This window comes from Ascaphus truei, chromosome 12, assembly GCF_040206685.1.
Source record: "Ascaphus truei isolate aAscTru1 chromosome 12, aAscTru1.hap1, whole genome shotgun sequence".
NCBI lineage: Eukaryota > Metazoa > Chordata > Amphibia > Anura > Ascaphidae > Ascaphus > Ascaphus truei.
Genome location: NC_134494.1, coordinates 22,060,599 through 22,077,197, shown reverse-complemented (window position 1 = coordinate 22,077,197; position 16,599 = coordinate 22,060,599). Strand labels below are relative to the sequence as shown.

Genomic DNA, 16,599 nt, shown 5'->3' with positions numbered 1-16,599 from the left:
TCACGCATGCGCACGCCTCCGCTCGGACGCAAGCTGTATGGACTTAGTCCTAGCCGTGTCTCGCTCTTTTGTCCTGTCTCTAGCCGCGTCTGTCATTCCCGTCCATCTCTCCCATCCTGCCTCTAGCCGCGTCGGTCTCTCCCGTCCTGCCTCTAGCCGCGCCGGTCTCTCCCGTCCTGCCTCTAGCCACGCCGGTCTCTCCCGTCCTGCCTCTAGCCGCGTCGGTCTCTCCCGTCCTGCCTCTAGCCGCGTCGGTCTCTCCCGTCCTGCCTCTAGCCGCGTCAGTCTCTCCCGTCCTGCGTCTAGCCGCGTCGGTCTCTCCCGTCCTGCCTCTAGCCGCTTCGGTCTCTCCCGTCCTGCCTCTAGCCGCGTTGGTCTCTCCCGTCCTGCGTCTAGCCTCGTCGGTCTCTCCCGTCCTGCCTCTAGCCGCGTCAGCCTCTCCCGTCCTGCCTCTAGCCACGTCAGCCTCTCCCGTCCTGCCTCTAGCCACGTCAGTCTTTCCCGTCCTGTCTCTAGCCGCGTCAGTCTCTCCCGTACTGTCTCTAGCCGCGTCAGTCTCTCCCGTCCTGCCTCTAGCCGCGTCAGTCTCTCCCGTCCTGCCTCTAGCCGCGTCAGTCTCTCCCGTCCTCTCTTGCCGCGTCAGTCTCTCCCGTCCTGTCTCTAGCCGCGTCAGTCTCTACCGTCCTGCCTCTAGCCGCGTCAGTCTCTCCCATCCTGCCTCTAGCCGCGTCAGTCTCTCCCGTCCTGCCTCTAGCCGCCTCAGTCTCTCCCGTCCTGCCTCTAGCCGCGTCTGTCTCTAGCCGCGTCAGTCTCTCCCGTCCTCTCTCTAGCCGCGTCAGTCTCTCCCGTCCTGCCTCTAGCCGCGTCAGTCTCTCCCGTCCTGCCTCTAGCCGCGTCAGTCTCTCCCGTCCTGCCTCTAGCCGCGTCAGTCTCTCCCGTCCTGCCTCTAGCCGCGTCAGTCTCTCCCGTCCTGCCTCTAGCCGCGTCAGTCTCTCCCGTCCTGCCTCTAGCCGCGTCAGTCTCTCCCGTCCTGCCTCTAGCCGCGTCAGTCTCTCCCGTCCTGCCTCTAGCCACCTCAGTCTCTCCCGTCCTGCCTCTAGCCGCCTCAGTCTCTCCCGTCCTGCCTCTAGCCGCGTCTGTCTCTAGCCGCGTCAGTCTCTCCCGTCCTCTCTCTAGCCGCGTCAGTCTCTCCCGTCCTGCCTCTAGCTGCGTCAGTCTCTCCCGTCCTGCCTCTAGCCGCGTCAGTCTCTCCCGTCCTGTCTTCGGCTGTTCCTTCTCCTATTGGCCTACCTAACTTTCTATTTAAAATTCTGCCAATATGAGTGACACCAGCAACCAAATAAAGGCTTGCAGAGAAATAGGGTCACTTTGTGTCCCCTTACAATACACACACACACACACACACACACACAACATGTTATTCATATAACATACACACACCCTGATACACACACACATTACAACAATAAGCACACTCACTCTCAGTCTAAACATAGGCGCACAGATATATACGGTAACAGACACACAACATGCATGTACACAGACACACAACATGCATGTACACAGACACACACATATATATAATGTTATACTATATATTGCTGACATTGGAAGCCTTCTCTTATATGGATGCTATGGTCAAGGCACTGCGCTTTATACCGTCGCACAACAAAACCACCAACAACCCTACAACAAAAAAACCAACAACTCTACAACAAAAACAACAACAACCCTACAACAAAAACACCAACAACCCTACAACAAAAAAACCAACAACCCTACAACAAAAACAACAACAACCCTACGACAACGACTCTCCCAAGGGTTCCTAACTCCATTACCTGCCCTGATCCAATGCATCCTGGGCTGTGCCTCGTACACCGACCGCTCTCCGGCACTACCTCCCAGCTCTCTTACCCCGGGGGCTCTGCAAGACCTCCCTGCCACGACCCCCTCCGGAGGGGCGTGCTGCTGTCGCCTGTTCCCTGCAGGCTGGGGAGGGGATTTGGGTCTGGGAAGGGATTACACGAGGGGCAGTCATGTGTTACAGCTGTACCAGGGCGCCCGGGATCTCTCTGTCACCAGCTCACGCCGACCACACAAACCCTCTGCAAAGCTACTTAGGATGCAGGAGCCTGTGCTGCCTCTCAGGGAACACTCCCCACGTTTGTGGCAGAGCTCGAATTGACTCCTGATTATCACTGCTCTCCGGGTCGCCGCTGCCCACCACACTTACTCCGTCTCTTACCGTCTCTGCTCTGCGCCCCCGGGCATTGTCAGCTCTGCGGGGCAGGAACCCCCTTTCCTGGGATTGTGTGGTTGATGCACTTATTTGATTATAATTCCTTGGCTTCTATTTTGTAAAGTCGCCGAGTACATTGTAGGTGCTATATCAATACAAAATATACCTGCATCTAAACCTGTTCAAGAAACGAAAACTGTATGCTTACATATATTAAAAAAAAAGTTGTGGTACCCATAGTAACATCTCCATATAACCATTCCGTATAACTCCTCCTATAGCTTCCGTATAACTCCTCCTATAGCTACATATAACCTCTCCCTATAACGCCTATTGGTCTTTTATAACTTCTCCCTATAACGCCTCCTATTACTCCCTATAACTCCTCCTATTGCTCCCTATAACTCCCCCTATTGCTCCCTATAACCTCTCCCTATAACTCCCCCTATTGCTCCCTATAACCCCTCCCTATAACTCCTCCTATTGCCCCATATAACCTCTCCCTATAACTCCCCCTATTGCCCCATATAACCTCTCCCTATAACTCCTCCTATTGCTCCATATAACCGCTCTCTATAACTCCCCCTATTGCACCATATAACGCTCCCATTACTCCATATAACCTCTCCCTATAACTCCTCCTATTGCTCCATATAACCGCTCTCTATAACTCCCCCTATTGCACCATATAACGCTCCCATTACTCCATATAACCTCTCCCTATAACTCCTCCTATTGCTCCCTATAACTCCTCCTATTGCCCCATATAACCTCTCCCTATATCTCATCCTATTGCTCCATATAACCGCTCCCTATAACTCCTCCTATTGCTCCATATAATCACTCTCTATAACTCCCCCTATTGCACCATATAACGCTCTCTATAACTCCATATAACCTCTCCCTATAACTCCTCCTATTGCCCCATATAACCTCTCCCTATAACTCCTCCTATTGCTCCATATAACCGCTCCCTATAACTCCTCCTATTGCCCCATATAACCTCTCCCTATAACTCCTCCTATTGCCCCATATAACCTCTCCCTATAACTCCTCCTATTGCTCCATATAACCCCTCCCTATAACTCCTCCACATATACATGTATATATCTATAACACGCAAAGCAATATATATATATATATATGTACAACCAACTTCACACTGAGGATACACATTAAGGTTGAAACATGTTTCCCTGGGCCCTTCTGATCCTGACCCCTATGTGAGAAACTGCCCCAGTTACATGTCAGTATAGTGTGGTGCACCTGCTGGCTCACAGGACTCCTGAGTCTCCCGCTTGTTGGCAGTGGGGATTTCACCATGACAGGCATATGAGGTAGTGCTGAGTTCTACTCACATTTGGTACAGCGCCTCCACCCCATCCAGATCCCCACGATAGCAGGGAGGAGTTTCTGGAAGAGAACTCCTGGGTGCATCTTCTTGCTGAATAACTCCAGTCTCAGACAAGAAGGGTCTCTTGAACAAGGGCATCTTTAATTGCAGGGTACATGGCAGACTGCCCATCATAGCGGCCGACACTTAGCCGCACATTATCATGTTGTCCATCTCCAGGAAGGTTCCATCTGTTCTCTAATCAAGTTGTCTTTCCACCTCTCCCCCAAGGGAGACCACCAGCTGTGCCAGAGCCCTGGACACAGTGTGTAATCAGCTTGTCACTTCCTGGAACTCACACTTGAACACCTGCAGACACTTCACCCAGACATAACAGAACTCCTAACTTTAGGAAGTGCTGTTGTCCTGGAACTAGATTCCATATTCCTCTGTCTTCCCCTTTAGTTATGGGATTCATTTCTCCCTTGTTCAGTCGCCTGCCATTTTCCCCTGTCCCAGCAGCTTGCTGTGTGAGAAAATGCAACATTATTGCTACATGTTGTGGCTCCCTTAGACATTTCAGTGAGTTGCTATAGCAGCCCCAGCCTTTCTCTCAAATGAGCTTGTCTGCTTTCTCCCCCTCTGCTCTGCCCACAGATGGGCTGTCCCCAGGCTATCTTGCTACCCAGCATACATTGGGATTTCCTTTTCCACCTTCACCACCGGCTGAGTGAGTACCTGCTGTAACTTCTCTAGTGGCAGGATTACCCTTTTCACCTGTCCTTAACTACAAAGCACCCACAGAGAGACATTATCTAAACACCAACATCTCTTCACAAGTGCCTGTCTTTATGCTGCTTTCCCCAAATAAAGTAAAGAAAAGAAACAGAACTTGTTGTGCTTTGAAAAGAGGGCAGAGTTGAAACTATCTGGGCTAATCATTTTACACATGACCCTGGCCTCCAGAATAGTGAAAAGGATACCGTGTGCCTTACAGACACTTACAGGAGCTGCTACTCTAGATTTTATGATAACACAGAGCAGTCTCTGCAGACTGAAAAGCAGCAAGCAGCTTACACTGCACACGCAACTTTGCAGACAAAGTCCATAACACACAGAGCCTTGATTGCCTTCTCTGCTCCATAGTAAGGGATTACCATCTCACCTTACCCTGCGCACGTTCCCATGGCCAGCGCCACCAAGGGCCACGCCACCGGACACCCGCCAGGACACCGGCAGAGCCACCGGACACCTGTGAGTACAGCTACCCCTACGCTGAACGCTGCAGGACACCGCTCGGCATCATCTGAGACAGTCGCCCATCGCTGACACAGGTAAAAGACCGCACGCCACACGCACTGGCTAAAGGCCTACACACACCTACAGCATGGAAGAACTCAAGAGCCTCACCAGATATCGCGCAGGAGAGTGATCACTCAGACACAGAGACCGCTGCGCAACTGCAACAGGCGCAGACAGACGCAAGGCCTAAACGGACAGTCACACTGACACAAAAGGCCCGCGAAAAATATGAGACTGACATTGAAGCGCACCGCGCTAAATTAGAGTTGGCCTGGGATACCATCACACTTGGGATATGCAATGTCGCCGGCGCTGGTAACTATGTACAACAGCACGAGCAGGCAATAAATCAATTGAAGATAGATCACTCGCGCTACCAAGCACTGTCACAGGCATATTTCACCTATCTAACAAGAACTAACACGGAAGATAGCATACGAGAGCGCGACCTACAAAAGGCGATTGACCTAGAACGTGATGGCATTGTGCAAACCGCCATCACGGAAGCTGAGAATAAGAGAAAGGACCTTTTGCAGGAGACCGCATCGCAGCGCTCATGCACATCGAGGCATTCATCAAGGTCAGCTACTGCCGCAGCCACTACGCGTAGGAAAGCCGAATTTGATGCGGAATTAGAGGCACTTAAGAGAAGGAAGCCGCCGCTGCCATAGCCCAGGCTGAAGTCCTAGAAGCAGCCTCGCAACAGGACAGCGGGGAGCAACCATACAGACGGATAGCCTCAGAGGATCCAATCCAACGCACTGAAGACTATGTAAGGAGCCTCTTCAGTGTGAACACCAGCGCACCATCTCAACACGGAGGGAGTGACTCCACAGACACCGAAGACTTGCTAGGTCCACGAGGAGAAGACGCTGTTCCTTCAGTGGTACATGCTTCCTGGAATAGCTACAGCCGCAACAGTGATCCACACGCCAGCGCGCACACGGGTGCACCACAACAGGCTCGCAATCCAGGTACGCCCACACGGGAGAACACAGCCCCTCACACTGACCAGCGGCCACCACGCGTCCACGCAAAGGAAGAGGCGACTGCACGGAACTTTCCAGCATCTACCTCAGAAAGCGACCAATGCGCCGATGCCTCAGGCCTGACAGACATAGCCAAGTACATGATCCGGCGTGACCTGGTGCAAACAGGACTCATCAGCTTCGACGATCGCCCTGAGAACTACCGGACGTGGAAGTTCACGTTCAAAGACGCAATCAACAGCTTGGACTTCTCAGCAAGGGAAGAGCTCAACCTGCTATTCAAGTACCTGGGGAACGAATCCAGGGAGCACGCAAAGAGACTTCGGGCGGCAAACGCGAACCAACCCTAAGTAGGTCTTGACCTAGTGTGGGAAAGGCTAGAAGAGTGCTACGGTAGCCCCGAAGCAGTCGAGGATTCGCTCTTCAAAAGAGTCGACAGCTTCCCCAAGATCACAACTAAAGACTACTCGAAGTTACAAGAGCTCGGGGACCTGCTGCAAGAGCTGGAGTTCGCAAGGAAAGACCATTCCTTAACAGGTCTCAACGTCTTGGACTCAGCTCGTGGAGTGAGACCCATCTTGGAGAAGCTACCCTACAACCTCCAAGAAAGATGGATTTCACAAGGCTCCAAATACAAAAGGGAGAAGCAAGTCGCCTACCCCCCATTCTCAGTTTTCTTGAGCTTCATTCGCGAAGCAGCAAGGACGAGGAACGACCCCAGCTTCATCTTAGGGGCGCAGACCACATCCAGTGCCAGCCACCCGAGGAACGAAAGGTCAGCAGCGAGATACAAGGACACCAGAACACCCATCTCGGTCCACAGGACGGACGTGCCCCCTACGACCCACGCGAGTCCCAGCCAGGCGGCCGACAGGGACAAGAAACCAAGGGACCTTAACAAAGAATGCCCTATACACAAAAGACCGCATCCGCTTAACAAGTGTATCGGATTCAGAATGAAACCCATAGAGGATCGAAATAACTTACTCAGGGAATGGGGAGCTTGTTTCAAATGTTGTGCTTCCACAACTCATTTATTCAAGGACTGCAAAGAAGCTATGAAATGCACAGAGTGCGATAGCGACAGGCACATAGCCGCTTTACACCCAGAAGCTATGAAGCCCAAATCAAGCAAAGCCCCTAACCCTTCGACAAAGCAGGGCGGGGAGGAAGAAGTGGGAGATACACCCCCCACGACGTCAGTAGCGTCCAAATGCACAGAGGTATGTGGAGAAGGAAACGACGGTAGATCTTGCTCTAAAATATGTCTGGTAGCAGTGCACCCAGAGGGACAACCCCAAAGAGCTAAAAGGATGTATGCAATCATCGACGACCAGAGCAACCGATCGTTGGTCAGGTCAGAATTCTTCGACATGTTTAACATACACTACCGACACACTTAATCCGAGCAGGGCTAGTTCCGCAAGCCGGGGGATGCCCCGGCTTGCTAGCCCCACTCCCTCGGCGTGCCGCGCGTCACCGATGCGCGGTCACGCGTCATCGGGTGCCAGCGCCCCCTGCACGCGCGTCCAGGGCTCCCCGAGGGAGCCCTGGTTTCCCGCGATGTAGGGGACGGCGGCAGGGGGTTCCGGGGGACCCGGCGGACCCGGCAGCGGGAGGGAGAGCGCCCCGATCGGAGGGCGCTCTTCCGCTGCTTCGGCGCGCGCCCGGCACCCTCCGGCGCGCGCCAGGTTACTGCTGCGGCCGAGAACGGGCAAATGCTCGAATAAACTCGGCCGCAGCAGTACAAGACAGCGCTTCTCCTTACACTCTCAGAACATGCGCAGGTTGAATGGAGACTACAGGGAGAAGAGTGAATGGCTACACCATATGCTCAATAGACGGCAAAGTGAACATGCCCCTTCCCACACTCATCGAGTGCAATCACATGGCAGAAGATAGGAGCGAGATCCCCACACAAGACGTGGCGCGACACCATCCCCATCTAAAAGCTATTGCCGATCATATCCCACCACTAGACGAAGGCGCCCAGATCATGCTGCTACTTGGCAGGGACATCATGAGAGCACACAAGATCCGCAAACAGCGAAACGGGGACCACAACGGCCCAAGCGCTCAAAGGCTTGATCTAGGATGGGTGGTAGTGGGAGAAGTATGCATAGACAGGATACGAGGACCCGACAACGTAGACGCCCTATGAACAAACTTGTTGGAGAACGGTCGTACATCCCACTTCAAACCCTGTCCGAACCACTTCCAGGTTCACGAGAAGCTCGAGACCAAAAGGAACTATGGAGACGCGCTTGTGGCAGGAAAATACTCCAATGACCTAGGGAGTACAGTGTTCCAGACAACAAAGGACGACGACAAACAGGCGCCATCAATGGAAGATAAAGAATTCTTGAGGTTAATGGATAAGGAGCTCTTCAAGGACGCATTAGGCAGTTGGGTGGCCCCACTACCTTTCCGCTCGCCAAGAAGACGCCTCCCAAACAACAGAGACCACGCCATGTCTAGGCTCGCTTCGCCGTAACCTACAAAGGAAACCGGAGACCAAGGAACACTTTGTGGCCTTCATGCAGAAAATCTTCCACAGCGGCCATGCAGAGTCGGCGCCCCCACTGAGAGAAGGCGAAGAATGCTGGTACCTCCCGTCGTTTGGCGTCTACCACCCCCAGAAACCTGGCCAAATTCGAGTGGTATTCGACTCCAGTTCTCAGCATCAGGGAGTCTCCCTAAACGATGTTCTCCTCACCGGGCCGGATCTGACGAACAGTCTTCTGGGAGTGTTGATCCGCTTCCGCAAGGAGCCAATCGCCATAACAGCAGACATTCAACAGATGTTCCACTGCTTCCTTGTGCGAGAAGACAACCGTAACTACTTAAGATTCCTGTGGTACCAAGATGACGACATAGAAAATAAAATCACGGAGTACCGCACGAAAGTACATGTCTTCGGGAACAGCCCATCACCTGCGGTGGCTGCCTACGGCCTCAGAAGAACGGCCCAAGACGGAGAAGCAGAGTTCGGGAAAGACGCCAGGAACTTCGTCGAAAGAGACTTCTATGTGGACGACGGATTAAAATCAGTTCCCACCGAAGAAGAAGCCATAGATCTACTCAAAAGGACACAAAAGATGTTAGCAAATGCCAACCTAAGATTGCACAAAATAGCTTCCAACAGTGCCATAGTGATGAAGGCGTTCCACGCAGATGATCAAGCAAACGATCTCAAGAATTTGGATCTGGGGACCGACACGCCTCCCATACAGCGGAGCCTGGGATAAGCTGGAATCTTAAAACAGATACCTTTACGTTCTAGGTAGCCATCGAAGAAAAACCCTACACACGTCGCGGAGTCCTGTCCACCGTTAACAGTCTTTACGATCCGCTAGGATTCGTGGCCCCCGTCACTATACAAGGGAAGTATCTTCTCAGAGAAATGTCCTTCGAAAAGCAGGAATGGGACACCCCACTACCCCCAGAAAAACGGAAAGAGTGGGAGACGTGGAAGTACTCCTTGAAGGCCCTCGAGCAACTCCAGATCCCACGTCCCTACTCACCTACATCTCTCACCACCGCACACAGCAAAGAGCTTTGTGTATTCTCAGATGCCTCCACAAAGGCTATAGCAGCGGTGGCCTACCTAAAAACCACGGACGCGGGTGGAAGTTACCACATCAGGTTCATCATTGCGAAGGCTAACCTGGTGCCACAACCCGACCATACTATACCCAGACTCGAGCTATGTGGTGCAGTGTTAGCGGTAGAACTGGCGGAGCTCATCGAGAACGAGATAGACAGCAAACCAGATGCCGTCAGATTCTACACAGATAGCAAGGTGGTACTGGGCTACATATACAACAACAAAAGGAGATTCTACGTATACGTGGCCAACCGTGTAGAAAGAATCAGGAAGTCAACCCAACCAGAACAATGGCACCACGTGCCCACAGATCAAAATCCTGCAGATCACGCCACCAGATCAATACCCGCATCACAACTGCAGAACACGTCATGGCTCACAGGACCAACGTTTCTTGCGCAGCCCGCGGAAACGCCACCAACCCCTGTTGGTGACTTTGAACTCGTGGATCCCGAGAAGGATACGGAGATAAGGCCCCCACAAGTATCCGTGTTACTCACCAATGTATTACACAAAAATGCATTCGGATCACATCGACTCCATCGCTTCTCAAGGTGGACAGCCCTTCTGCGTGCAGTAGCCCATCTCAGGCATATAGCCTTCTCCTTCCGTCAGACACCAGATGGTAAAACTACCGGCTGCCACATCTGCAAAGAGTTGCGCACCGTGGAGGAAGTTGCAAGGGCTAAGGAAACTGTTCTCCATCATGTTCAGAGAGAAACGTATGAGGAAGAGATCAAGTGCATTCGTGGAGGGAAGAGTGTTTCCAAAAACAGCCCACTTTGGAAGTTGAATCCCTTCATCGACAATGACGGCCTCATGAGAGTAGGAGGCCGCCTCAACAAGTCCCAACTGAGCAGGGAGGAAAACAATCCTCTTATCATCCCTGGCCGGCATCACATCGCAACTTTGTTGGTGCGCTACTACCACGAACAAGTCATGCATCAGGGACGACATTTCACCGAAGGCGCTAATAGGGCGGCGGGCATTTGGGTCGTTGGCATGAAAAGGTGCGTGGCCAGTAATCTCCACAAATGTGTTAGGTGCCGAATGCTGCGAGGCAAAAGCCAAGGCCAAAGAATGGCAGATTTACCTATCGACAGACTTAATACAGAACCCCCCTTTACCTATGTAGGACTCAATGTATTTGGGCCCTGGATGGTCATCTTACGTAGAACTAGAGGCGGGCTAGCAAACAGTAAACGATGGGCGGTACTCTTCACCTGCATGAGTACGTGAGCTATACACATCGAGATTATAGAATCTATGGATGCTTCAAGCTTCATAAATGCCCTCAGAAGATTTTTTGCAGTCAGAGGACCAGTTAAACAAATACGCTCCGATTGCGGCACCAATTTTGTTGGAGCATGTAAGGAATTACAAATAAACACTAAAGATAATAGAGACAACAGTATCCAAAGATACCTGCGTGACCAAGAGTGTACGTGGACATTCAACCCTCCTCACTCCTCTCACATGGGCGGAGCATGGGAACGCATGATCGGGGTGGTCCGGCGTATCTTGGACTCTATGATGCTGAAAACCGATTTAACTCGACTCACCCACGAAGTGTTAACCACATTTATGGCCGAAATATCAGCGATAATTAATGCTAGGCCTTTGATTCCAGTGTCAACAGATCCAGAATCACCAAGTATTTTGACACCAGCAATGCTGCTAACCCAGAAAGTAGGGAACATCCCCACCCCAGTCGAAGGTGTCAACTCTAAGGATATGTACAAACGACAGTGGAGACAGGTGCAGTGCTTGGCCAACACATTTTGGGATCGCTGGAGACGCGAGTATCTGGTGACACTCCAAGAACGCCATAAATGGCAAACGGTTAAACCGGATATCCAAGTAGGAGATGTGGTTCTGTTGAAGGACAAACAGGTGTCAAGAAACGAATGGCCCATGGGACTTATTATCAAAACCATCCCAAGCGAAGATGAAAGGGTCCGCAAGGTGGAAGTTCGGGTGACCCAGAATGGGATCGTTAAAACCTTTTTAAGACCTATCACAGAGACTATCCTCCTAATGCCTAAATCGGACTATAACAAGGAAGAACTGACTACCAGTTCTGTGGACTCTGAGAGACATTGTAGTGCATCAAGCTAACCTAGAGCTGTGTATCCGCCTACCTACCTTACCGAGACGGCAAAGGACTTCAAGCTGGTGGTACCGGCCAGTATCCCATCGTTATATGGACATGAATTTTGCATTGTTATGTTATGTTATATTGCACATATGTTCCACATATACCTAGAATAGTGGTATCTCCAGATACCAGACGGGGAGTGTCCTGGAACTAGATTCTATATTCCTCTGTCTTCCCCTTTAGTTATGGGATTCATTTCTCCCTTGTTCAGTCGCCTGCCATTTTCCCCTGTCCCAGCAGCTTGCTGTGTGAGAAAATGCAACATTATTGCTACATGTTGTGGCTCCCTTAGACATTTCAGTGAGTTGCTATAGCAGCCCCAGCCTTTCTCTCAAATGAGCTAGTCTGCTTTCTCCCCCTCTGCTCTGCCCACAGATGGTCTGTCCCCAGGCTATCTTGCTACCCAGCATACATTGGGATTTCCTTTTCCACCTTCACCACCGGCTGAGTGAGTACCCTGCAGTAACTGCTCTAGTGGCAGGATTACCCTTTTCACCTGTCCTTAAGTACAAAGCACCCATAGAGAGACATTATCTAAACACCAACATCTCTTCACAAGTGCCTGTCTTTATGCTGCTTTCCCCAAATAAAGTAAAGAAAAGAAACAGAACTTGTTGTGCTTTGAAAAGAGGGCCAAGTTGAAACTATCTGGGCTAATCATCTTACACATGACCCTGGCCTCCAGAATAGCTGTGCAATATATAGGTTCCAGATAGACCCACCTCTGTGTCACTAACAGTGGACACAGAGTATGCTGTCACTTCCTTTGCTACACTTACACATCACAGGGGTTGAGGGCAAACCTCCATGATGACTACTGGCAACCCTGCCCTTTTAACAGGAGTTACTGCTCAGCATGAGAGAGATATGTACACCAATTTTACACATGGCTACACATGTTTGTGAATGGTTTCTCTGGCTTTGCATCTGATTCCCATGCTGCGCTTTAAAGCTGTGTTAACAGCGAGCATTAGCTTATATGGGCTCCATGTAACAATGGTTTTTCAGGCAAAAGGTGGCACTGTGTGCTCATTTGCATGTCATTTCCCAGAATCCCTTGCTGCAGTGGAAACACTGTATGCTGGGGATAATGGTGAAAGGCGGGGTTGCAGACCTGCCTAAGACATGTGAATGTGCTCACAAGTGATCTTTTTATATATATATACTGTATAATGCATTAAGGGGGTTAATAGACATCAGCAATAGAAATGTTTATTTCTTAATCATAGCATTGTGTCCCCCCCCCTGCCCCCTCCACTTCCTTTTATGGGATTTTGCAGCCAGAAGTTGAAGAATGTATGAAATGAAAACAAAGCTCCAACCATCCCAGCTAAATCTAAACATCTCAGGAGCTCACTGGGGAAATATACAGGGAAGCCCCCACAGCCACACCCACTCTCCCTGCTCACCTGTATACCCATACTCAGCATCACTATATACTGCAGTAACAAGAGACCTGTTTCTATTCCCAGGGCTCCTAATACGTCCCATGCTTCACCCCTCCTCCGACGCACAAAGGAGATCATTAACCCCTTCACTGCTATGCGAGCCGTCAACATGTGGATCAATATAGAACACGCAGTGCCATATAGATATGCCACAGAGACCAATATATATATATATTTATACAAGGCACAGCAATGTATATAGATCTATAACATGCAGAGCAATGTGTCTGTCTGCCTCTCTATACATGCAGAGCAATATATCTATAACATGCAGAGTGTGTATATATATATATATATATATATATATATAATCACTGAGATCAGTATATATCTATAACACAGCGCGGTAAACATCCATAACACAGAGCGGTGTATATTTAGAACATGCAAGCAATATATACTATATGTGACTGTCTACTGTATCACAATGAACCCTATGGAGGATGCTGACACTCCCAGAAGCCTCTGCAGCGGTGGTGGTTTGGGATGGGGAGAGGAGGGGGGGAGAGGTGGTGGGTGATGGTTTTATTCTTCTTGAATGTGTCTCTTAAAAACAATATTTACATCATGCCAGCCATCCCACTGCACACAGGAATGTTCAGGGAATCCAGCACCCCATGAAATGACTGCTGCAGCGGATACTCTGTGTACATACTGAGTCATGCACGGGGTCTCCGATGGGGGAGGGAGGAGAGTTGGGGGGTGGAGATGGCCGGGTCCGGCAAATGAAAACATAATTAACACGTTTCATACATTGGTAACTGCACATTGACTGTAATGAAAATTTGTACTCTGTATTGTGGAGCAAACTGCCTCATCTTGATGCATATCCAACCCTTGTGTATAGTATGTAAGAGTACATACGTGTCACCCTAATAACAACCCCCAAATCCGCCTGATTACCAAATCTAATATCAACTCCCATGCCAGGCCCCATACAAACTGCTAAGCCAGCCCTAACACCAACTCCAATCACAATCCTCATACCAACTCTAAGCCAGTCCTCACACCAACTCCCATACCAGCCCTAACACCAACTCCAATCACAATCCTCATACCAACTCTAAGCCAGTCCTCACACCAACTCCCATACCAGCCCTAACACCAACTCCAATCACAATCCTCATACCAACTCTAAGCCAGTCCTCACCCCAACTCCCATACCAGCCCTAACACCAACTCCAATCACAATCCTCATACCAACTCTAAGCCAGCCCTCACACCAACTCCCATACCAGCCCTAACACCAACTCCAATCACAATCCTCATACCAACTCCCATACCAGCCCTTATACCATCTCCAATGCAAGCCCTCATACCAACTCCCATACCAGCCCTTATACCATCTCCAATGCAAACCCTCATACCAACTCCCATACCAACCCTTATACCATCTCCAATGCAAACCCTCACACCAACTCCCATACCAGCCCTTATACCATCTCCAATGCAAACACTCACACCAACTCCCATACCAGCCCTTATACCATCTCCAATGCAAACCCTCATACCAACTCCCATACCAGCCCTTATACCATCTCCAATGCAAACCCTCATACCAACTCCCATACCAGCCCTTATACCATCTCCAATGCAAACCCTCATACCAACTCCCATACCAGCCCTTATACCATCTCCAATGCAAACCCTCACACCAACTCCCATACCAGCCCTTATACCATCTCCAATGCAAACACTCACACCAACTCCCATACCAGCCCTTATACCATCTCCAATGCAAACCCTCATACCAACTCCCATACCAGCCCTTATACCATCTCCAATGCAAACCCTCATACCAACTCCCATACCAGCCCTTATACCATCTCCAATGCAAACCCTCACACCAACTCCTATACCAGCCCTTATACCATCTCCAATGCAAACCCTCACACCAACTCCCATACCAGCCCTTATACCATCTCCAATGCAAACCCTCATACCAACTCCCATACCAGCCCTTATACCATCTCCAATGCAAACCCTCACACCAACTCCCATACCAGCCCTTATACCATCTCCAATGCAAACCCTCATACCAACTCCCATACCAGCCCTTATACCATCTCCAATGCAAACCCTCATACCAACTCCCATACCAGCCCTTATACCATCTCCAATGCAAACCCTCACACCAACTCCTAAACCAGCCCTTATACCATCTCCAATGCAAACCCTCACACCAACTCCTATACCAGCCCTTATACCATCTCCAATGCAAACCCTCATACCAACTCCCATACCAGCCCTTATACCATCTCCAATGCAAACCCTCATACCAACTCCCATACCAGCCCTTATACCATCTCCAATGCAAACCCTCATACCAACTCCCATACCAGCCCTTATACCATCTCCAATGCAAGCCCTCACACCAACTCCTATACCAGCCCTTATACCATCTCCAATGCAAACCCTCACACCAACTCCTATACCAGCCCTTATACCATCTCCAATGCAAGCCCTCACACCAACTCCCATACCAGCCCTTATACCATCTCCAATGCAAGCCCTCATACCAACTCCCATACCAGCCCTTATACCATCTCCAATGCAAGCCCTCATACCAACTCCCATACCAACCCTTATACCAACTCCCATACCAACCCTCATACCATCTCCAATGCAAACCCTCATACCAACTCCCATACCAACCCTTATACCAACTCCCATACCAACCCTCATACCATCTCCAATGCAAACCCTCATACCAACTCCCATACCAGCCCTTATACCATCTCCAATGCAAACCCTCACACCAACTCCCATACCAGCCCTTATACCATCTCCAATGCAAACCCTCACACCAACTCCTATACCAGCCCTTATACCATCTCCAATGCAAGCCCTCACACCAACTCCCATACCAGCCCTTATACCATCTCCAATGCAAGCCCTCATACCAACTCCCATACCAGCCCTTATACCATCTCCAATGCAAGCCCTCATACCAACTCCCATACCAACCCTTATACCAACTCCCATACCAACCCTCATACCATCTCCAATGCAAACCCTCATACCAACTCCCATACCAACCCTTATACCAACTCCCATACCAGCCCTTATACCATCTCCAATGCAAACCCTCACACCAACTCCCATACCAGCCCTTATACCATCTCCAATGCAAACCCTCATACCAACTCCTATACCAGCCCTTATACCATCTCCAATGCAAACCCTCACACCAACTCCTATACCAGCCCTTATACCATCTCCAATGCAAACCCTCATACCAACTCCTATACCAGCCCTTATACCATCTCCAATGCAAGCCCTCATACCAACTCCCATACCAGCCCTTATACCATCTCCAATGCAAACCCTCATACCAACTCCCATACCAGCCCTTATACCATCTCCAATGCAAACCCTCACACCAACTCCCATACCAGTCCTTATACCATCTCCAATGCAAGCCCTCATACCAACTCCCATACCAGCCCTTATACCATCTCCAATGCAAACCCTCATACCAACTCCCATACCAGCCCTTATACCATCACCAATGCAAACC

The 16,599-nt window shown here is 50.3% G+C and overlaps 1 protein-coding gene across 6 annotated transcripts in view; it reads right to left on the bottom strand.

Annotated features, from left to right (window-relative positions):
* Positions 1 to 16,599, bottom strand: part of MYRF (myelin regulatory factor) — a 191,831-nt gene that overhangs the window by 151,438 nt on the left and 23,794 nt on the right. Inside the window, exon 1 of one of the 6 annotated variants that reach the window (XM_075566954.1) lies at positions 1,842 to 1,988. The exons of 4 other annotated variants lie outside the window; for them this stretch is intronic. In XM_075566954.1, the coding sequence (XP_075423069.1) occupies positions 1,842 to 1,860 (19 nt within the window). In that variant the 5' untranslated portion in view covers positions 1,861 to 1,988. Of the gene's footprint in view, positions 1 to 1,841; positions 1,989 to 16,599 lie in introns of those variants that run through there. One more of the 6 variants, XM_075566956.1, reaches the window with a different exon arrangement.